This window comes from Dipodomys spectabilis, unplaced genomic scaffold (assembly GCF_019054845.1).
Source record: "Dipodomys spectabilis isolate Male_0828 unplaced genomic scaffold, ASM1905484v1 ptg000157l, whole genome shotgun sequence".
NCBI lineage: Eukaryota > Metazoa > Chordata > Mammalia > Rodentia > Heteromyidae > Dipodomys > Dipodomys spectabilis.
This window is the reverse complement of record NW_024870834.1, coordinates 8,362,042-8,385,222: the sequence shown is the minus strand read 5'-3', so window position 1 is coordinate 8,385,222 and position 23,181 is coordinate 8,362,042. Positions and strand designations below refer to the sequence as shown.

The 23,181-nt window shown below is 44.6% G+C and overlaps 1 protein-coding gene across 9 annotated transcripts in view; it reads right to left on the bottom strand.

Annotated features, from left to right (window-relative positions):
* Positions 1-637: 637 nt before the first annotated feature.
* Positions 638-23,181, bottom strand: part of Foxn3 (forkhead box N3) — a 371,707-nt gene continuing 349,163 nt past the window's right edge. For all 9 annotated transcript variants that reach the window (XM_042692487.1, XM_042692494.1, XM_042692496.1 and 6 more), the window contains 2 exons: positions 15,883-15,988; positions 638-2,451 (listed from right to left, as the gene is read on the bottom strand). In XM_042692487.1, the coding sequence (XP_042548421.1) occupies positions 1,851-2,451; positions 15,883-15,988 (707 nt within the window). In that variant the 3' untranslated portion in view covers positions 638-1,850. The remainder of the gene's footprint in view (positions 2,452-15,882; positions 15,989-23,181) is intronic.

Genomic DNA, 23,181 nt, shown 5'->3' with positions numbered 1-23,181 from the left:
AGCGTCCCATAATTCTCCTGATTCTATCACACACACTCACTACTAAGTTTACCCTCAAATTATTGCGGCATGTTAAACACGTACAGACATAGAGGAAGGACACACTCTTCAACAGAGAATCAGAGAGGGGAGGGGCTGAGTGCAGACAAGGCAGTGTAGAGTTCAACCATCCAAGCCCTACCAGAGCATGAAGATATTTTTATATTGCAGAGTAAATTCCCCAACAGTCAGAATTTGTCCCTGAAGAAGGTTAAACCTTAAACACCTGCTTCAAAAAACCCAAACAAAATAACCTGGGAAAAAAATAAAAGAAAAAAAAAAAAGAAAATAGAAGGAAAAAAAGAAAGTAAACTAATGAGAAAGAAAAACAAAAGAATCTCTAAGCCTAAGGGCTTAAAAATTAGAGGCATAGCCTTTTCTCTATGTTCTATATTTATATGAAAATAATTCATGCTTCATGCTAAATACATTATTTACCTCACAAGAACTTTGTTATTTTTTGAATTAAAAAAAAAGTTTGTTTTTGTGATTTTTTTTTTCTTCTTTTTCTTTTTTTTTTTTTCTTCTTCAAAGGAACCCATGCATTGTGGATCAGAAATTTCTGTTGGCTACACCGGGTGAATGTGAAAATCATTGATTTTTGCAAAGCTGAGTCCTGACATTAATTGCAAACTCCTTTCTGAGGAGTTTATTATTTGACTTTTTTATTTTGGAGGGGGAGGCCCATCAAGATGCCTTTAATCTTTTAAAAATACACAAAACTAATGGCAGGCTCTGGAGCAATTTGTTGTTGTTGTTCATTTGGATCAAACAAATTTTGATAGAAACATAATCTGTACCATTATTTTCTTCCCTAACAGCTATTGTCACTCATTGGGCTCGATTGCTTTTTATTTAGGCAGTTGAGAAGACAGGGCTTGCTTTTCAGCATCAGCTTTTCTCAGTCTAGTTCTTGGGTCTGTGTGCGTGAGTGTGCCTTCAGGCCAACCTTCAGGTTTATGGCTTTTGGAACATTTTCTTAATTTTATAGACAACAGAATTCAAAGACTAGCAGTAGTAGCTCTAAACATGTGCCCCGTTACTCTTCCTTAAGTGACTGACACCTGATGTGTTAAAACAGCCCAATGAATGTTCATCTTGTGAGACATTACGGGGTTCAAGGTCAAGAAGCATGGAGGAGTGAAGGCCCACCCCGGAGCTGTACATGGCCATGCCCAGGGCAGGGCATTCCTGGTACAGTGGGATGCCAGGGTTTGCTTTAGCAGAAGGGCTGGGGTGCTTCTTTGTCTCCAATTCCTCTATGAGCCTTCATGCAACCAGAGGGACACTCGACTTTTTAAACCTAAGGGTTGGGCCTGAGTGACTGGTCATTAGTGGCACGAATGCCCTTATGTCTGTCCCTGGGGACATTTAATGGTGACAACCCTGTAGATCTGGCCCCATCTTTTCTGACAGGCTGCAGGAAGCAATGGTAATTTGGCTTTTGAGTACTTTTTTTGTTGCTGTCGTGGTGGTGGTTGGTTTTTTTTTTTTTTTTTTAAAATCTTCGGATAATGAAAAGCTTTTGTAAAACAGCTGAGTGTCAATATGAGTTCTATGGCTTCAATCTCCTTTAAAAATAAAATTCTTAAGGGTCTAAAACAAAAGAAGACAGAAGGGGGGCAAATGAAACAAACAAAATAATAACAACAATAATTAAGAGGGAAAAAAAGAAAACCAAAAGGAAAAATAAAAGAGAGAGAGAAAAAAAGGAAACAAAATTGCTGATATTGCCACAAATCATTAGAATATCTCCTGACATGCTGAAAACCAAATGGCCATTAAGTTCAAAACAAATCAGTGACTTGTTTTCAATTTTTTGTGGTTTCCTTTTGCTCTTTCTGCCCCTTTGCCGTCCGATTGGTAATGTTGTTCAAGCAGGAGCGGATGCCGGCCAGGTGCAGGAGCGACCCGGCCGCCTCCTTCATCTCCTCGTCGTCGCTCTCGGGGGGCTTTTCCGTGCGTCTCTTTTTGAGGGGCAGCGAGTCGCTGGGGACCCTCCGGGCCTTGGCGAAGTGCTGGCGCTTCTTGTGCTGGGATGCATAGCCGCTGTCCCCCAGGGCGTCCTTGGCATCCTTCGGGCTGGCCTTCCTGTCGTCCTCCTCCGCTTCACTGTGGCTCCCAGGGCTCGGGAAGCCCCCCTCGCTGCCCTCACTGCCCTCCTGGCTCCCCTTTGTGGCAAACTCGTAGTGATCGTCAGCTGAAGAGGAGGAGGAGGAAGAGGAGGAGGAGGTGGAGGAGGAGGAGGAGGTGGAGGAGGAGGAGATGGAGTCACTGGCAGGTGAGGTGCTCCTGGCATCGGAGGACTTGGCACTGCTATAGTTGTGGTCTTCCTTGGGGTCTCCGCTGACCACCGGGGAGCCACAGGACGGCTCGCTCTCAGTCCGCATGCGGCAGCCGGTGAGGCCATTCCTGCAGGGCGAGGACACGGGGCAGAGGGGACACAGATTAGACTTCCAGGCAGCTCTGTGCAGGACTGACCTAGCCATCTGAAGACCTGGGGCCAGGGGTCGAGTTGTTTGATGTGTGTGTGTGCATGTGTGCGCGTGCACCAGTACTGGGGCTTGAATTCAAGGCTCGAGTCTATCTCTTGAGCCTTTTCAGGCTCAAGTCTGCTGGTGTTCTACCACTTGAGCCACCCCTCCACTTTTGGCTTTTTGTTAGACTTTACTGGCTGGGCTGACTTTGAACCATGATCCTCAGATCAGTCTCCTAAGTAGGTAGGATTACACTTGTGTGAGCTACCAGCACTTGGCTGGTAACCAAGCCGCACTGTCCTTGCATCTGATTGGCAGCTGGCTTTCTAATGTGCCCAGCACATGGCAGACAGGCAGAGCAGGTGGGAGGGATATACTGGTGGAAAGGAAGGGTTACTCACAGCAGGAGGGACGAGTAAGGTGAGGAGGTGAGGGAAAAGTGGGGAGATGTGGTTGTATACCAGGCCAGTCCTGTTTCCTGTCAGCTCAGTGACCCCATGTGGATCCCAAATACAAGACTCTTCCCTTCCCTCCAGAGAGCATTCCCACCATCCTTGCGAGCCACGTGCTCAGTTGTTCAATGCCTGCATCACTGATTTGCATCACCTATCAGCCTGGTAGACACGACCCAGCCACGACTATATCTCAGTGACTAGCACTGTGCCAGGGGCCTGGTGGGTGGGTAGAGGTGCTATGTTGAGAACATGTGGTGTAGACAGCATGCAGTCTGCAGTCTGGGAGGTGACTGTGGGTCACCGTCATTTATCAGACCTATCCTGGGGCTTTGACATTGAGACAAAAGGCCATAAGCCTAGGACACAGTTTGGAGAGTCCCTTCCCCATCTCTCCCAACCACCCCTGGGAGCATGAAGGCTCAGGGAGACCCCAGCTGCAATCCAGATAAGCAAGTAAAGGAGAGAAGGAAAGCGCCTCTAATGTAAATGGTGTAGCAGGGGGAGGTGAGGCCAAGGCCATGCTGGTAGAATGAAACCCTGTTGGGATGCCCACAGCAAAATGCATGAGAACCACCAGATTCTTCAACACCATCCGCATGAACCCCAACAATGACGCTGCGCACATCTCAACAATGAAGTCCTAATGGGTTCCACAAGTCTCAGCTTGTGTCCTATACTCTTGTGATACCAGACTTGTACCACCTGCCCCAGAAACACCTGTGTCCATCCCTTGGTGGTGTGCTTATTAGTGACTGAGCAGGCTGTTGGAGCCTCATCCTCTTTAGATCTTATGAGGCCAAGTAAGAATTAAACAATAGGTGCAGGCAGAGGAAAGTTTCTAGTGGTTGCTTGGTGGGTTTTCTTCGCTCTCTGCTACAATGATGTGCTTATGGACATGCTCATGGTCTTTTTCTAGGATTATGGAAGCCCAGAATAAAAATTAAGAGTTCCTACCAAGGGAATACCTCAGGGCTTTCCTGGGAATACAGCATAAGCTTTGGGGACTGGCCTCTTAAACATCTAATTCTGCAGATTTCCTGTTTCTTGTCTATGTGTGGAGTGCATGAAAATGGCTGGGCCAAGCTGACTCGGAGGTGTTACCAGATCTGAAACGTGATAAATGAAACCAATTGTATAGCTTGCCCTTATTAAAGCAGATGCAAACTTGCATTATGGCTCTCCCAATCTTTGTTGTAGAGAGGAGTTACAGTGGAATACAAAAACAGTCAGCCTACTGAGCTTGCATAATATAGTTCCCTAGTGGGCCCAACTACATTTGGACAAGTGAGTTGCGCTATGGTTGGCTTTTACCACCTCAGTTCAGTTCTGAATCCTTATTGTTTCTAATAATTTGGGACATTTGGTTTATAACGCTAGTACAGTTTAGCAGAGAATGCCTGCTCAACACAAGATGAGAGAAAAATCACGAGACCAATCAAATAGGAAATATGGCCCACATTACACCAGTTTAATTCCTGGTGAATCCAGGTGAAAGGTGAATGGTGGTTCATTGTGTTTTCACCTACTCTTTTCCTTAGGCTTGAATTTCTGTAAAACTCAAAGTTAGAGGGTTGGGTAGAAATCAAAGCATTTTAAACTCTTTCTCACATAAGGAAAAGACCTTCCAAGGGAGAGCTCTTCCTTTCTTACAGAGGGAGATAAGAGGCTGCAGAGAGGTGCTTCAAACCCAGCAGACCCAAGGAAACTTGCCCTGGAAGGAAAGGGATTCCACGATCCCGGACTCCAAATTGTGCAGCATCTCCTGTCCCACAGAAAGCATTAAGCTTCCTGCTGCCCGCAATTCCACAAGCACCTGAAGACGCTGCCTGACACAGGCTCTCACAAACACACACATAGACAGAAGCTCAGAGACCTCTGACGCTTGCCCATCAGAGTCCTAGCACCGCCCCCGCCTCAAGATCGAAGGCATCTTCTGGGATGAAGACAAAAAGCCAATACAACCAATGCCCCAAACTTCTAGATGAGATCTGCCGTACAGACAGTAACTTTAGGGAGTGAGAACTGAAGCTGGCATGTATCTCTTTCCCCTTTGATGAAATTAACGCTCCCTGAGATTTTAGCATGGCCTCATAATCCATAAATTACACACTAAACCCAGCGGGAAATGACAAGTTCCTTCAATTATTAATAACGTGGTGAATGGGATTCATGGAGTTGGCACCAACTGGCCCCCAGTGCAAGGGTCATCACTGGGGGACACCAAAAGCTTACAAGAAACCCGCAGACCTGAACATGCCAGAAGGTGAATTTCTAACTATCTCTTCAAACTCAGCCCCCTCCCCAAAGAAGCTCCCCACCAAGACGATGTATTAAAATGAACATGTGCTACATTTGAAATGCCTGCTGTTTGCCAATGTTAGCATTATTTCCATGTCATGATACTTACAATGATCATAAATTAGCATAAATGAAAGCCACCTGATTTTATGAGGCCTCTAGGCATTTAAAGCACATGGTTCCATGAAGCCACATGCTATGAATGTCAAATACAACCTGCTATTCATTCTCTTGTCAATGAGATGAGATGTACTGAATACAAAAAAGTGAGAACTCATGTTGGTTCAGACCAAGAATGGATGGTGTTTGCAACTCTCAAGTTTCAGGCTAAGCCTATGCTTGGAGGTGGACATTCTGCTCACTCTTTCTTTCTTCCTTCCTTTCTTTTTCTTTCTTTGTAGTTATTTGGCCCTGTTATATGTAAATGTTGACAACCTTCATCTGGGAGGTGTTGGCTTTAAATAGCAGCCTGTTTGTGTAGCGGGGAAAGGGGAGAACAATTGTGTGAGTAGCTTCAGGGAAGTAGGAGACCAGAGCAAATTCTCCAAATCCACTTTGAGCAGACCTAGGCAAGAAGAGATGTCGAGGTTTCTACTTCCAGTCAGGTGGCAGGAGAGGCACTGGAAGATGCCCTTTGCACAACACACCTTCCTAAAGTGTAGCCACATCTTCTAAAGCCAACCATGAGCTCACTGGAAATGAAAGGGACTCCTGTCCGCATTCATAGGGACTAAAAAAAGTCATATGCACAAATAAAAAAAATTAAAATACTCTGAAATGTGAGCAATGGGCAACTAAGTCAGCCAGGGTTTTGCTGGAGTGATGTTTGTCACAACTCTGGAATGGGAACCCAGATTCATGCTGGGGGGGATGGCTTAGGGGGGCATGGGAGGGGCAGGAGGAGGATTGGTTTTGTTGGCTTTATAGTAATATGGATGCTCCAAAGAAGTTAAAGTATATTGGTTCCCCAAGTGTTTCCAGTGGTACGAGTTTTAAAAACAACTCCTAAGAGGAAGAATACACCCCAAACCCAAGCCAGAGACAATTCCCAAAGATGATTAAGAGCACGCAGGACAAAATTAAACACAAAGGAAGTCACCCACCCTAAGGAAGAGACAACAGAAAAAAAAAAATGCAGACTCTGAATTGCAAATGCTGTAATAAGTAGCCATAGGATGTAAAGTCAGTATGTTGAAAGAAATACAAGAGATGGGTACTATGATACAGGCCTGTAATCTTAATACTTAGGAGACTGAGGTAGGAAGAGCTTGAGTTCCAGCCTTAGTTATGCAATAAGACAATCTCAAGAAACAAATAAAAGGAGGGATTGAAAAATATTGGAAAGGAATAGAGTATGCAAAACCAATCAGGTAGATTTTGGACAGTACAAAATATTCCCAGAGATGCAAAATATATTCCCCAACTAAGAAATCTACCGAGGCTGGAGAGAAGAGTTAGTGATTTGGAATAGGGATCTGAAGACATTACACAAATACAGTAGGGAGAAACCAAGAGGCAAAACCAATGGAGGAAAGGCTGGTTGACATGAACTCTCCAAAATCTCACATACATTCAGCTGGAGTTCCAGAGAGGCGGGGGGTGGGGTGGGGTGGGGGGGGGGTGAAGAATCAAAGGAAGACCCAGCATCTGAACAGAAAATGGCTGAGAATTTTCTAGCTTTGACAAGGGCTACCCTACCCATTTTCAGGTTCAAAAACCCAACAAATTCCATGTAGAATAAATTAAAGGAAATCTATAACCTAGACAAATCATCACTAAATTTAGAGCATTATTATAAAAGGCAAGCTAAGTGCAATGTCTTAACTCTATAGTCCCAGATACTAAGGGAAGAATTGTTTGAGATCAGTCAGAGGCTGTGAGTGGATGGATTACAATTCAAAGCCAGCCCAGGCAAAAAATTCACAAGACTCAATCTTGGTAACAGCCAAAATCGGTGCTTGATGTTACAGGCCTGTCATCCCAAGTATAGCAGGAAGCATAAAGAGAATTGTGATCCATGCATGGGCCCAGGGGGAAAAAGTGATATCCTTTCTCAAAATAACAGGGCAACAAAAAGAAAAGGGGGGGGAGGAGGGCTAAAGGCATGGCTCAGTGGTAGAACGCCTGCCTATCAAGTGCAAGACCCTCAGTTCAAAACCTCCTAAAAAGCACAAAGATATAAAGGTAATAGAAAGAAAACACATCATCTAAATTAATGTAGAACACATAGAGCAAATTATGTGGAACAATAGTCTCAAGGTGAAAGAGAAAATACCCAACAATCTAGAATTTTATATCTAGTAATACTGTCTTCTAAAAATGTGCACTATATACCCTTATATTTTCAGATCAAAATTCAAGGCTTTACCTACAAACTGACCTTCATGATAGGAACTTCCTAGGATGGTATTTCAGGAAAGAAGCAAGTGATCTAGAAAGATCAATGATGTAAGAAGAAATGATTAGCAAAGAGAATGTAGGCAGGTACTGGCTGACTATACAACCACCACCCTATAATAACAATCACAATAAACCTAACCAAAACAGAACCAAAACAGAACCAAAATAGAAAGCACTGCACAAGTGTACCATACCATTTAGCAAGTGGAGATAATTGAAGTTAAGGCATTCCAAAGGTCTGTTATTGATCAGTAGGATGAAGATATTGATTAAGCATTTTAAAATATTCATGTTAAAAAGTTCTAGGATCACAACAATGAAAGAGAAACAAGATGAATAACTTCTAAGCCATTAAGGCTGGGGGCAGAAGGACGAGGACCTGGAGAATCAATAGAAAATAATATCAGAAAGCAAAAATAATTTGGAAAAAAATAGGGTGGACAGACATGGAAAATATAGCATCAGAAGTGAATCCACATGTTACTAAAAAAATTGATGAAAAAAAAAAATCACCTAAAATGTGGCCTACACACACACACACACACACACACACACACACACACACACTATATCCTATTTTTAACAGACAAGCCTAAAGCAGAAGTACAAAGAAAGGTTAAGAGGATGGAAAATTTTTCAATGTGCTGTTGTAGTGATATTAAAATGAAATAGTCGATTTTAAAGCAAAAATCTTTACTATAGATGGAGAGAGTCATTAAACATTCATAAGAGCTCAATTCAACAGGAAGATAAAACTGTTCTAAACATGCATACTCCCAAAAAACTAGCTCCTCAAATGGAAGGAGGCACAATAAAAAAAATCCATGATTTTTTTAATTGTGAAAATACTGTACAGAGGGGTTAAAATTACATGGGTAAGATAATGAGTACATTTCTTATCAAGCATTGTAGCCTCCTCCTTTGTTTCCCCTTCCCATCCCTTCCCATCCTCCCCTCCTCTCCGGTCCCCCCTACCAAAGTTGTAAAGTTCGTTTTTCGACACAACGACTTGTACATCTCATTGTTGCAATGGGTCCTCCTGTATCCCTGTTTTAACAATTTGTTTTTTCCCTTCCCCTCCACATATACCAACATCATATATAGTGAAAGCAGGGGTTGTACCATCGGGGAGGGACATACAAGGCAACAAAGACATAATCTTATAAATATGTTAGAAACAATCACATGAAAGATCTCTCTCTTTTTTTTTCGTTTTGGTCAGTCGTGGGGCTTGAGCTCTAGGCCTAGGAGCTGTCCCTGTGAGATTTTAATACATCACTCACAATATGTAAGTATGTAAAGAATGTTCTATCTTGTTCTCCCCCCCCCCCCCTTCCTCTCCCACACACATTACTATGGAGACATGGTCTAGTAGACATATATAAGACATGTGTTGATAGTGGAAAGGCTTATTTCAAAACACACAAGGCATACGAAAAAATTGGGTTTACACTAAGTCATACATGCTTTTTATGGTAGACCTTACATGCTAAGACCATTTAGAATAGACAGACGGTCTCAACAAATTCTAGAAACAGTACCATACCCATCAATTCTCTAACCACAATGCTTTGAAGTTAATGGTCAGTGCTGAAAGAGGTCACTAAACAAATGAGAAAGTTATTTCCTCATTGGTTGGAAACTCAAAAACATACTTCTGAAACTACTCATGGGCCAAAGAAGAAATCAAAGGGGATATTAGAAAATACTTGGCACTTAACAATAATGAGAAGATAACAAAGCATGTGGGATGAAACAAAGCAGTGGTTTGAAGGAAATTACAACTATAAACTTTTGTAGCAAAAGAAAGGCTTAAAAAATACAACTACCCAACACCAAAGACAGAGTAAACCCAAAGAAAGATAGGAAAATACAAATAACATACAAACATTTTAAAAGGAGAACAAATGCAAATAGGCCTAAAAGAATAGGTTGATTGTTTGGTGAAAAAAAATATGGGAGGGAGAAAAAGAAACTATGGCAAAATTAATTAAGCAAAAGAGAAAATATATAAATGAAACAGAAAATAATAACAGCTTGTGTGGTGATGCACTCCTGTAATTCCAGGAGGAGAGGATCATGGGTTTAAGGCTACATAATACAACCCTGTATTAAAATTTTTATGAGGCTAATGTAAGCCTAACACTAAAACAAATCAAAATGGAGAAACATCTTGCATGAGCCAAGATGCAAAAATCTATACATGAATTGGTGTATTTATAACATAATTAACCACAGTAAAAGGGGGGAAAGTTTTGTAGTTATCTTAAAAGATGTATCTTAAAAGATTTTTAAAATGGAATTCAACAACTATTAGAATTTTGTTATACCTTATCATGGACCTCATTAAAATGAGAAAACAGAAAGGCGTCTATTGGATGGTAACCCCTTTGTAAAATTAAAGATAATGCAAAACAAAATTTAAAAAAAAAGGATATCTATTATCATTACTTCTATCTAGAGGCCCTGGATTGTGCAATAGGACAGGAAAAAGAAAAAAGATGGTAAGAATTAGAAAGAAAACATTTACAGAAAATTGTTAGTTGCCACTATTTACAGAAAATATAGCTGAGTATAGATACGTGATTAAAATGACTACGGCAGTTTACTTAGTGAGCTTACCAGAAAAAAAAGAGAAATCAGCTGCATTTCATTTCCATGAGTGATAGATGAACAGAGAATATGTTGTACGTGGATACAAACTACACCAGCATGAAAAAAATAAAAGAACCTAGACTACATAAAATCAATGAACTGAAAATGTGTAAGCTCTTAAAGGGAAAATACAGACAGCAAAAACTCAAATAAAAAACTCCATGGTTGAAAGACTGAATATATAGGAGTATTTTTCAGGAGTATTTTTAAACAATTGTGATATCGTCACATAATGACATATATACCAGTGTAAATGGTCCAATTGTAGAAACATGACTGATAAGCTTAATCCCGAGTATATAAAAGAAAATACACTATATCACCTGAGTTATTGAAAAACTCACCACCAACCAAAACTAAACAACGTTTATGGATACCAAAATACTTTCAGAAACAATGGGAACAGTTAGTACTGTTATCTTAATGACAGAGGAATAGGTCACCTTTTCCTTTTGAGTAAGCCAGTGGACCCATAAATGCTTTATAATCATTTGCCTAGTGACTTTTAAATGTTTCATATATTCCTGGGTATGGATCAAATGTCATATAAAATGTGTACTAAGAAAAAAGCAGCCTTCCAAACACATAGAGGCAAATAATACACCAAATGTTGAAGCTAAATCAAGAAAAGCACATGACAAATCACTGAGTTGCACGCAAACTTACTCTTTTTACTAGGTGTGAATTTCCCAGGAGGCAGATGTCATATGGGTCAATTTCACTTGTGAGTTTCTAGTTCTACATTCTCCAGCAGGGAGTAAGTTTAATTTTACCTAAGCCTTGGCTGTAAAATAAATATGAAGTTCAAGAGTCCCTCTGCTCTAGAAAGTTGAATCTGACAGACGCGCAGGAGGCAAGGTGAAGCCCTGGCGTCTGGGGTCAGCCCATCCTGAAAGCATCTAGGCCCCACAACCATCCTCAGTGGTCATCTCTAGTGGGACCCCAATTTCCTCCCATGAGTCACCTGAATCCAATTGGAAATGACCCTAAGACGCACATGCTCCTCCATGGAGCCTTTTGTATTTAACACAATACTGAATCACCAAGGTCTCAGAGGATTTTTAGATACGGCAGGATGAAGAGCCACTTCCAAAGGTATTTACGCTAAGGTCATGAATATGAAAGATGAAGAACAACCTGAACTCAGATAAGATTCTTATGGTTTGCAGATCAGTATTTCAATGCCTGGATCAGAACAGCCAAAAGCAAACACTTCTGCTGGGACCTGGGACCCAGAAGAAACCGAGGCCTCTATCTGATGTGTATCATATTTGTTTTTGTTCCTTTTCCAATAAACCTAGCTACTTGGTATTTTCTCCTGCTTTCCTACCACAGAGTATCATTCAACACCAGGTTTTATCATTGCCTTCAAAAACCAGTTTCAGAAGACAAACAACAACAGGTGTTTGCTCTATGAAGAGGCTTTTTATGCTCAAAGGCTAGCACTCTACCACTTGAGGCACAGTTCCACTTCTGGCTTTTTTGTTGGTTAATTGGAGATAAGAATTTTATGAACTTTCCTGCCCAGGCTGGCTTTCAATCATAATCCTCAGATCTCAGCTTCCTGAGTAGCTGGGATTACAGCTGTGAGCCACTGGTGCTGCACTTTTGTTGTAAACATCCTTCAAGATAGCAGCCAGGCCCTGAGTTCAAGTGTAGAAAGGGGAGAAAGGAAAGGAAAGGAAGGGAAAGGAAGAAAGGAAGGAAGGAAGGAAGGAAGGAAGGAAGGAAGGAAGGAAGGAAGGAAGGAAGGAAGGAAGGAAGAAGGGAGGGAGGGAGAGAAGAGTAATGAATGAATGGATGAATGAATAAGTAAATAAATGAATCTGGCCTCCTCTCTCCTCAGAAGGCCAGAAACAACTCTTTCAGGGCTGTAATTGTTTCTTTCGGTGGCATCCTTGCAGGGGATTTTACTAGGGAAAAAAGAGGATGCAGAGGTGGGACTGGAAGGCAGAGAGAGCAGTTATTTTGAGGATAAAGTATCTTGAGTGTTCTATACCCAGGCAAATTTGAAAATAAGCAGGTTTCCAATGTGGAAGGATGGGCCAATCTCTGAGGTTATTGAGTAAAGAGTCAACACGAGAAAGTCAATTACACTATTGACAGATACTCTTACAAAGAGATTTCACATCATAATTATATGCAAAGGAACCCAGCAAATACAAGCTGTGTAATGATCAGCTAATAAAAGTAGCACTTCATCTAAGTCAATAACTGTTTCAGAGTTAAGACAAACAAACACGGCCTTTGCCACTCAGCAGAGGTGGGGGGAAATAATCCTTGAAAGACAAATATTTTCACTTAAGGAGAAGTGCTTAGACTCACACAGAAAACCTGTCACACAAAGGAGAGGAGGAAATTGGTCTTTAGTGGGTGCTAATGAGTCTCCCACTTGCCCTGGGCCTGAGCCCAGTAAGCGGGGAAGGGGAAAAACTCCTGGAAACACGACGTGCCGGAGTCTTCGTCTTCAGGTGTGCACTACCGCGTGTGTTGTCTTTTTCGGCCCTGGACTGTTTTCCTATCACTGCTGAATTTAGGTGCAATGGACACGCAAATATAACTATTAAATTGACAATAAATCGGACAGAGTGAAGCCCACTTTTCATTTCCAACCCTTCATACTGGGATTTAGAACAACACAATCCACCAGCATCGACATTACTTTCGTTTTTCTCAGAGTATCTGGGCACCTAGTATCTCTCCTACAAAGACAGTGTGGATCCCACAAGCCACGTGTCCCCATCCTATAGCCTCTGGCCTGAGCCCTAGACCAGCGGTGTGTCATTCCTGCAGCAGCAGTGCCATCTCCCTGTGTTTCCCATGGGTACCGCCTCCCTCCAGGCCAGCAGCCCAGATCCCACTCCCTTGGTGGAAGCTGGAATTTCAGCTCTAGGGCCGACCATTCTACTTCCTTTCCTCACAGCCTCCTCCCCAGTCCTGCAGGTGGTTGCCGCTTCCTGTCCATGATACCTGGAGAGCTCCGTATCACTCTTCTCCTTAATAAGGATTTTTGTTTTGTTGGTCCTGGTACTGGGGCTTGAACTCAAGGCCCTGTACTTTCCTTAATTATTGGCTTTTTTGCTCAGGGCTAGTGCTCTAATACTTGAGCTACATTTCCACTTCTGGTTTTAAAACAGATTTTTTTTTTTTTTTGGTTGGTTGCAGGGCTTGAATCTCAAGGCCTGGGCGCAGCCCTGGAGCTTTTTTTTCCCTGCTCAAGGCTAGTGCTCTATCACTTTAAGCCAAAAATCCACTTACAGTTTTTAGGTGATTAATTGCAGATGAGAGTCTCACAGACTTTCTGGCCCAGGCAAGCCTCAAACTGTGATCCTCAGATCTCAGCCTCCAGAGAAGCTAAGATTATAGGCATGAGCCACCAGAACTGGCTCTTTTTTTTTTGGGGGGGGCTCATGGACTTTTCTCTCCAGTTTGACTGTGACTTGTAATCCTCAGATCTCCAGCTAGGATTACAGGCATGAGCCACTGGTGCCTGCCCAGCTGATTTAAGTTTTTTGCCTGAATGTCTCTCAGTTTAGATCCTGGCATGGTCTATGTCACCTGATGAGGCCTGAGTGGACATAGTGAAGGGATCTTTTACTTTGGAAGGAGTTAATGTGTATATGAGCACACTCCTGGAATCTCACCAGAGCAGCCACCAGTACTTGAATATTGTCTGTAGCACAGGCTGAGCTGTAACACTCGCAGTAATACATACCGAGAGGGCAGCGATGAAGAGAGGAGGGAGTTCCCACTGAGGGCCAACCTGGTGTCCACCTGGCTCCTCATCTGTGTCCTTCTGGAAGGACTGTGCTTGAAGGCACGCCAAGAATGGGCACACTATCCTGCACGTCTATATTTAGAAACTGCTAATGAAAACACATTGTGGCTCCCAGCAAGAAAAGAAAAAAAAACAAAACACCCCACAGAAACCAACAAACAAAAACCATCTATAGCCTCAAAATCTTCCCAACCAACAAGGTGACCCGGGAGGTGAGGCAGGGAGCGTGTGAGAAGAAAGGGAAGCGGAACCGGCCTCTCACTGCGGGAGGCGGGGGCAGTGGTTTGGCTCCAAGGTAGAGTTTGACCATGCACAAGCTCACCAATGATTGATCTGAAGGCAACCAGGCAAGATTATAAAAATCTGAAAAAAAAGACCCTTCCTATTTATTTTCTGATGCTTCTCCCTATCAGGTTAGTTGAGATGATATGTCATTTCATGATGTCTCACCACTCTAATTCCTACCAACTTCCCTCATTAGCTGGTCCCAGACACAAGATAAAGCAGGTTCCATCTTGGTGAAAGGTTTTTTCTTTTTCTTTTTTGAGTCACTCAAGAGAGTCTGACCCTACATCGCCCTTGCGCTTAGCAGACAGACAGTCTGGGAGAGTTTCCTTTCGGCTGTGACCACAATGAAAGCAAAATGGCCTTCAGGTGTGAACGCGACCCCTGAGTGAAGAAGACAGGCTGGAGTGACATGGGGCGACACACACAGAGGTGCAGCGCAGGACACCGGCCCGTGCCGGGCAGCACCCATCAGCCAAGGGAGGCCAAGTCCCACCCCAACCCCAGCACTGGGGACAGACAGGAAACAAATACACACAGCACCAAAGGACCACAAGGGAAACGTGGGCCAGCCACTCCCAGAAATGTACTGGGAGAGAAGTCTATCCATCAAGACCATGATGGGAAATATTAGAGACGTTTGTCAAATGATTTGGCTCAAGGAGAAGGGAAGATTGGAAATCACGGAGAATGCCTTGGCATAGCCACAGAGGCAGGCAGTAGATGGATAGGAAGAAGGAGAGGAGGCTGCCTTGCGGCATAGGTCAGATCTAAGTTAGCAGTGGAGCTGAATCTGGGGCTTGCAGTGGAGAGGAGGGGAGGAGGAGGGGGAAGGGAAAAAGGGAGAAGAAGGGAGGGGGAGGGAAGGGGGAAGAGATGGACGGGAAAGAGGAAGAAGAGGAATCCCTCAAGGCAGAGAGATGGAGGGGAAAGAGGAAGAAGAAGAGAAATCCCTCCAGGCAGAGGTCATGCAGCCGATCTGACTCTCAGCAGCAGTGGTATGATGTCGCCGCGTCTCTACGGCACCTGGTGGAGCAGGCTGCTTGTGTGCACCTGCCTCTCATGGCAACCCCTCCTCAGAGACAGAGACGTTGCACAGACGGGGAGCCATGTGGTACTTCTCCAGAATCTGCACGGGTCAGACCCCAGCACACAGTCACAGTCAGGGAATGACGGCGCTCGGTGAGAATCTAATTAACAACCCACACACCCTTTCCTATACCCACCCCACCAGGCTTCATGACGACGACGACGACGATGATGATGATGATGATAATAATAATGATAAAACAACCTCGCTTCACTTGTTCCCGTCGCCTCATCAGCAAAGAACCAGGGTGAGTTGTTGGCTGACGGGGAAGACAGCCTTGGATTGAGGGTGTTGGGGGTTGTCCTGACTTTGTTGTGCACCCAAGTTTTTTCTTCACTGGCTAATAAAGTGGTCCTCTCCATCCTCTTAAAGGGCCCCATAGGTCAAGGCGAGCTCCTCTCTTACCTCATGGCTGCCGTTATTCCAATAGGAGTGATTGGCAATGGCCGGACGCCAGGAAACAGTCCTCGGCTCAGAACCCGCGCTCCGTTCTGTATCACTCCCGGAGGAACTGAAAAGCACAGGGAGAAAGATGCCACATGTGAGGCCAACGGGAAAGATTTCCATTCTAAGTCAAAAAGTTTGGGTAAGGGAGAGATGAAGAGGAGGAGGGAGGGAGGAGGAGTGGGGAAGAAGGGAGAAGGGGAAGGAGGAGGGAAGAGAAAGAGAGAGAGAGAGAGAGACAGAGAGAAACAGAGAGAGAGAGAGAGAGAGAGAGAGAGAGAGAGAGAGCGCATTTGCGTATATACCTGCACCCACACATGGGGAGAAAGAACAAAAGAACCAGACAGAAAGATGATTGGTCAGCAAAGTCAGACCAGACCAATAGCTTCCAATTACTAACTTCAACCATTATTTCCTTACCCTTCTTAGCTCTGGTGAGACCCTGCAAAAGTCTGAAACACAGCAAGCCAGTGGACTACAAAGAACCCGACAACCCAATCTCACGCTTCTCCTGTACTGGACAGCATTGGACAATACTAGCACACTTGTCCTTCATCTAACAAGGGAAAAAACTCAGCCAAAAGTGGCAACAAGCACTGCTGGGCCTCTCGTTAGGGTCAGTGGGAGAAGGAGGTCTGCCAGCCAGGCCCACGGTCACACAGGGAAGGCTTTGGAGAGCCACAAATTCCTTCTGCCCCACGGAGTCCCCTCCACCATGCCCATCTTCTTTGGAACACACTCGTTCCTGGGGCAAATTTAGCTCCTACCAACTTGTCGCCAGCACCTGTCAGATCCTGTCCATTTTTTTTGTGCAAACTCTGTGGCTTTCCACCAACCTCATTTTGTCTGAGGCTTCACAGAAAGGAAGCTGCAGGAAATCCTTGCCATTGGAAATCCTTGCTATCCTTTTTTAGACCGCCCAAATGGCAATTTTATCTGGCTCAAGTCAATGGTGTCCTCCTGTAGCATCCACCAACACCCTCCGTGGGTCGGGAGGCCAGGCCAGTACTATGAAGTCAGAGCACAAATCCTAGATCTTGTGTGACTTTGAGCAAGTCTTGGAATGTGTTTCTTTCTCTGAGCTGTGCTCTTCCAAGATTCCATCTGATCCCCAGCCCTGGAATAATCTCACAAAGAAGGAAGCTAAACAAAGGGTACTATTTCACACAAAGTCCACCAAAAAAGCTAAAAAAGTATACATTCAAGCTGGGCTTGATGCCTGTGATCAATTCTAGCTATTCAGGCGGCTTGAGTATGAGGATTGTGATTCAAAGGCAGCCCAAGTAGACAAAATGGGAGACTCTTCATTCCAACTAAGCATCAAACAGCAGGGAAGTAGAGTGTGTTTCAAGTGGCAGAGTGATTGAAAAAGTTAAGAAAGCACCAGGCCTTGAGCTCAAGCCCCAATACTGGTGCATGCATGCACATACACACTCAAAAATAACACCCAGCTGGGCACTAGTGGTTAATGCATGTAATCTTAACTACCCAGGAAGCTGAGAGCTGAGATCTGGTTTGAAGCCAGTCAGGGCAGTAAGTCCATGGGACTTTTTTTTTTTTTTGGAGGTGGGGGGGGGGGGGGGCGGTTTGGTCATGGTGCCTGAACTCTGTGCCTGGGCGCTGTCCCTCAGCTCTTCAGCTCAAGGCTAGCGCTCTACCATTTGAGCCACAGCACCACTTCCTGTCTCTGAGCTTTTTAAGGCTAGTGTTCTACCACTTGAGTCACAGCACTAATTCCAGCTTTTTCTGAGTAGTTTATTGGAGATAAAAGTGTCGTAGATTTTGCTGCTCTGGCTGGCTTCAAAGTGCAATCTTCAGATCTCAGCTTCCTGAGTAGTCAGGATTACAGTCTGAGCCACTGGCCCCTGGCTTCAGGAGATTCTTACTTCCAATAAACTTCAAAAAAAGCAGGAAGTGGATTGATGACTCAAGTGGCAGTGTGTTAGCCTTGAGTAAAAGAAACACTGTGTCCAGGACTAGCACAAACACACAAAAATACCTGAAACCAGTCCGCAGACTGAGTTTTTAAAGCCAGTATTATTCATGTACATTTTTCCAAAACAAATTACCTAAATATATGTTTTATTCATCTAATTTTTAGATCTCTAAAAAGAATGTGCGTTCATAAATATTCCAAAGCTTTAATTGGGTTATGTATCTATCCACTTTTGAATATAGGACGGTTTTAAGAGTGTCAATTTCTTGAGCCTTCTGTACTCCTTGCTAATACAATTTGGCTGTTTTTTTGTTTTTGTTTTTTTTTTAAACCAGGTTTGTGTGAGGCCCTTCTAACTACATCTTACAAAAGCACGGATGGGTGATAACTGAAACTCTTGTTTAAGTCTACTCACTATCCAATATTCTAGAATTTCCCAACTGTACAGTAAAGAGAATGCCAGATTGAGCCAATATTTTAAAAGTCTAGTGTGGCAGGTAAGGAGTTACAGTTTACTGTGTGGCAAAACTAGAGGTGTAAAACTTCTAGGAAAAATACAGGAGGAAAATGCAGAACTCATGTTTGCAGATAACTGTTTTCAGTCTTCAGAAATGGGTATTTGGTTTCTGTGTTCGGGGAACCGTGGCAGAAGGCATCAACCATTGTGTTGCATGATACTCTCCTAGACATGGTCAGCTCACCGTGAGCTGGGATCGCAGGAAGAACAGCAAAGAATCTGATACAGCATGCTGTGCAGATCAACAACTGGTTAAAAAATCAAAGTCACAGATCCAATCTTGGTCAGCAATAAAGATACTTATCTCCATTAATTTTATTGAGAACTTCTACTAAATATCTTCCAGTGTAGGTGGTAAGGACATAGGGTAAGTACAAATAAGCAGTGGTAGACAGGGAGACTATAGGCATCAGATGGAGATACTTAACTCAAGCTAATAGGTATAATAGGTATTCAAGCTAATATTCCTGTAGGAAGTGTTGTCTCTGTTGGAATTCAAAGGCAGAAAGCAGTACATACAAATACTTAGAAGTGATCTAGTTTTGTGTGTGTGTGTGTGTGTGTGTCTCTCTCTCTCTCTCTCTCTCTCTCTCTCTCTGCCTGCTGGTTCTGGGGCTGCCTTTTTTTGACCTGTGCCGGACCAACCTAGTCCTGCATCTCCCCACCTTCCATTCCCCCCCCCCCCCCCGTGTCAGTTAACTACCCCTCAAATATGGTGGGAACAAAACTGATGATTGAAGTGAGTTAACAGAGGCATTTCTAGTTAGCAGACACCTGATGCTAATCACTAACGCTGTGCCCTCTTGATTTTAGGGTGAGTAAAAACCCCTCTGAAACAGCCTGAGATAGAAGCCAGACCAAGATGGAAGAACTCAGCCATCTTCCTGGTGACAGAGAAGCTGGGAAGAGTAACGGCCATGTTTATGATACTTCTGCTCCCCTGTGAAATCATGTCAGAGACAACATCCCTGAAAAGCGGACATCCCAACATCTAAAACTAGACATAGACTAGGGAGCCAGCCCTACAACAGGATTAGAATAAGTAGAAGACATGGAACACATGAGCCAAACTTGGCACGGCCATAAGTCATTTGCCTATGAGAAGAAAAGCAGCTCGAAGACAGAGCCCCATGAATGTGGTCAAAGGGGCAACTCAACAGGAAAGGAAACACAAAGGAGACCCACCCTCACCAAGCATCTACTGGGGGGACCTGAGGCTGGGGGTGCTCCTGTGTCACACAGTCCTTCCTGGAGATGGTCTGAGGTGTCCCAGACAGCATGGGAACTCTGGGATAGTAACCTTAGCCTTCCCGTGCCTGTTTCTTTACCAATGGAAGCAGGCAGAGAAACATCCCTCACAGGACTGTTCTGAGGGTTAAATATGGCAGGCAACAGAAATTGCTTAGCTCAGTGGCTTGACCATGATTGTTCCCCCTCTTCCTCCTCATCACTAGCATCACCATCACCATCATCATCACCTTTCCATCATCCTACATCACCCCAAGCTAATGATCTCTAAGGAGATATTATGAATTATGCGTTTTGTTAGCCCTAACTTTTGAGTTCCCCCATTAAAACATCTCCCTGATTCTACTCACTTCAAAGGGGAACTCGCAGACACTATAGCATTACCCGGCTTTCCCGAGCTATTTCCTGAACCCACAAGACTTCTGGCATGTAGGCTGCCTCAATCTCTGGATCCTGGAGACTGTTCTCAAATGAGCTTCACTGAGCACCTCCTCTGCCAATCCTGTCATCTCTCAGTCTCTCTCATTGGCAGTGGACTCCATGTTGAGATGGCGGATGTGTTTGCGTCTGCTCACTGGCTGCCAGAAGCCAGCTATGACACTTTACTGTTCCCCCATCTCTTCTCCTTTCTGGAAAACAGCACAGCCAGTCTACAATGGTTCTGTCCAAGAAAGGCATCCTACAAGCCACCACTTGCTACTTTTTGACTATGGGATCCAGTAGCAATACGAGTACATTCTTCTGTTGTTTGTTTAATTAGCACATCTACAACCTTCCCTCTCTCTCAATCTACTTCCCTCAAAGGGTAACTTTCCCAGGTAAAGAGCAATTCAACTCACCCAACATACTGAGATGTTAGCCTGGGTTCCAGCTAGGTCAAAGACCTAGGAAAGTCAATGTCTGAAACCAACTTCTAGCTGACTGTTGTTCTTGGTGGAAGAGGCTCAGGCTTCTAGGGCCTTCTTATCTTCCTTCCTTCCCGCCTCGTCCATCCGTCCATCCGTCCGTCCATCCATCCATCCATCCATCATTTTGTGTCAATAATGGGGTGAGCCACAGCTTATTTCTGGCTTTTTGGTAGTTAACTGGAGATAACTTTCCTGGGCTGGTTTTGATCTTACCCTCCTGAATAAATACGATTATAGGCATGAGCCACCAGTCCCCATACCACCCTTTCTTGTAGACTTGATTAACGCATCTTTTAGAGGCAAGAAGACACAGATCTAGGGTCTGAGGATGCTGGGATAAAGTGTCATGAACATCAGCACCGAAAAACTCAATACTTGCTGGCCGACCATGCGCTCTGCAGCTAGAGAACCACTAAACTTTCTGACAGTGGCGAGAACACAACATTCACATAGTACTGAAACAGCCAAATCACTGCAGATGCTGTGATCTGAGGTGACCACGCAATCGTGGGAATTGTAACTGAACAAACAGCTAAGACACCAAACTTGGCAGCACACTACATCATCCTTCAGCCCTTCCTCAGTTTTCTTGGTGTGTATGCAACATCTTTGATTCCCGCTCCCTCTCCCCCCAACTTCTAAGATTAACCTGTGGGGAGCTCCTAGGGCCATCTCTGGAGGGCAGCCCTGGCCACCTCCCACAGGCCATACACAGAGCTGCAGGTGATCCTATAATCCTTTCCTTCCCCAAAGGTGCTCTTTACCACCTGCCTGCTTTGGAAGCAGGCTAGGGAGAGGGTTGGCACTGCAGGCCCCGAGTACTTTTCTTCAGTTGTGCTTGCCATGACTGACCTATACCTGGGTTCCAGGGACAACTGCCCCTCCCTCCTCCCCCTCTCCACAGTCTAGTCAGATGCTTTGTTTATTATCTAGAGTTCATCTCTGGAACATTCCCACCAGGGATTATATAAGCCCTTTGAAGATGAGTAATAGTGATCTGGCTCTCCTGACTTAATCATAATTCCTCCACAGGGGTTAAAGATGACTCACAAGGCTTGTCAAGGAGGAGGAGGAGGTGCGGTGCAGGTGTGGGAGGGGCTTCCGGAAGCTGCCATGAATCTCCCCACAGCTTCTCCTGCTGCAGGGAGGGTGGGAGAGGTGGATGCTTTTTTGACTTTCAAAGTTAGAAAAACAGCAAGCTAGCCATGTCCGGGATGATTGTCCTAGAGTAGCATCCTGAGCATGTGAGGCATTGGATCTCCTTACAGAATACACCTCGTGCTACACACTGGCAAAGTCTGAGAAAGCGAACGTTACCTGCACCCCGGGAGCCGGGGGGCAGACAAACTGCTGGAACCGAGGTTTTGATCAGCCTCATCCGCTGGATTGTTGAAAGTGAAACATCAGACTGAAATGAGAGGTTGGAGGGACCCATTGGGATCCAGCCCAAGTAAGAAAGGGTAGGGCAGGGGGTGGGTTGGGGAGGGGTTTTCCAGGGCAGTTCACACCCCTTAGACAGAAAGAGGCTTACGTTTCTCTAGTGTCTTGAGCGGTTTCTTTTGTACAATCGACTCAGCCTCAGATCCTGGATGGTGGCCAGTCTTGCCAGCCTTGAGCTAGCACTGCAGATGCTGAGCACGAGAAGGAGGAGAAAGCTCTGAGGGGCTGCCATCTGGTGACCTAAAGTGGAGTAGCTTTAAAGGGCAATGACAAAGGAGAAACCTTTCAAGGCACCCGGGCCAGCCTGGAACTGCTCGGAGTGAACAGTGAAGAGGGATGATGTTGGCAGCTTCTGCTCAGACAGGGCCATCAAAGGGCCCAGAGGTGAAAACACAGGGCTATAAATAGCACCCCACGAGGAGGCTCAATAAACAGAGCCCAGCCACAGCAGAATGCAGAGGGGAAACACTCTTAGTTCTCACAAGTCACTCCGGACAAGGTCTACATCCAAACACACTGGGACATGTGCCTCAAACACGGTCCTATCTGTGCACACTGCCACCCTACACCACAACGACCACCCTGCAACCTGCCCTGGCTACTCTTAGCCTGATGGTTGGCAGATGGTATTTTTGAACCACACCTCCCATTTTTGGTGCTCCAGACCCTGCTGTCAAGGTAACTGCCTCTGCTCTCAAGACCAGAAGCACTGGGGAATGGAAATGGAAACCAAAGGTGGGGGGTGGGGGTGTGGTAGGTAGGGAAGCAAGAAGTTAGGAGGATGGAACTAAAAGCAGCAGCTGACTGTTGGACATGGTTCCCCCTCTGGCTGGGCCTATTAGAAGGTTAAAGATCAGACACCTGGCTTTATAAATGCAAAGAAAACACATTTGAGATATCTTCACTTCCTTTCCCAATCTGCTCATTGCCCATGCTTACACTTGACCTCCAAAGGATTGTACCAGGCTGGAGGTCAGACAGGCAGATGAATATGAGTTCTTGTTCCTATCCTCTCCCCAGCCTTCATCTATCTACCTTGGCTGCACCTGTCCTCAACTGACAGTAGTAGCCATCCTGGTTCTTTCTTCCGGGGGCCCTTAGGAATCATCTGCTTTCAATGTAAATTAGAACTATGGGTGTCTTAGAAAGAGAATGATTTACCATTGGATGGAGAAGGGAGAGGTTTAACTACTTGTAGGAGTTCAACCGAA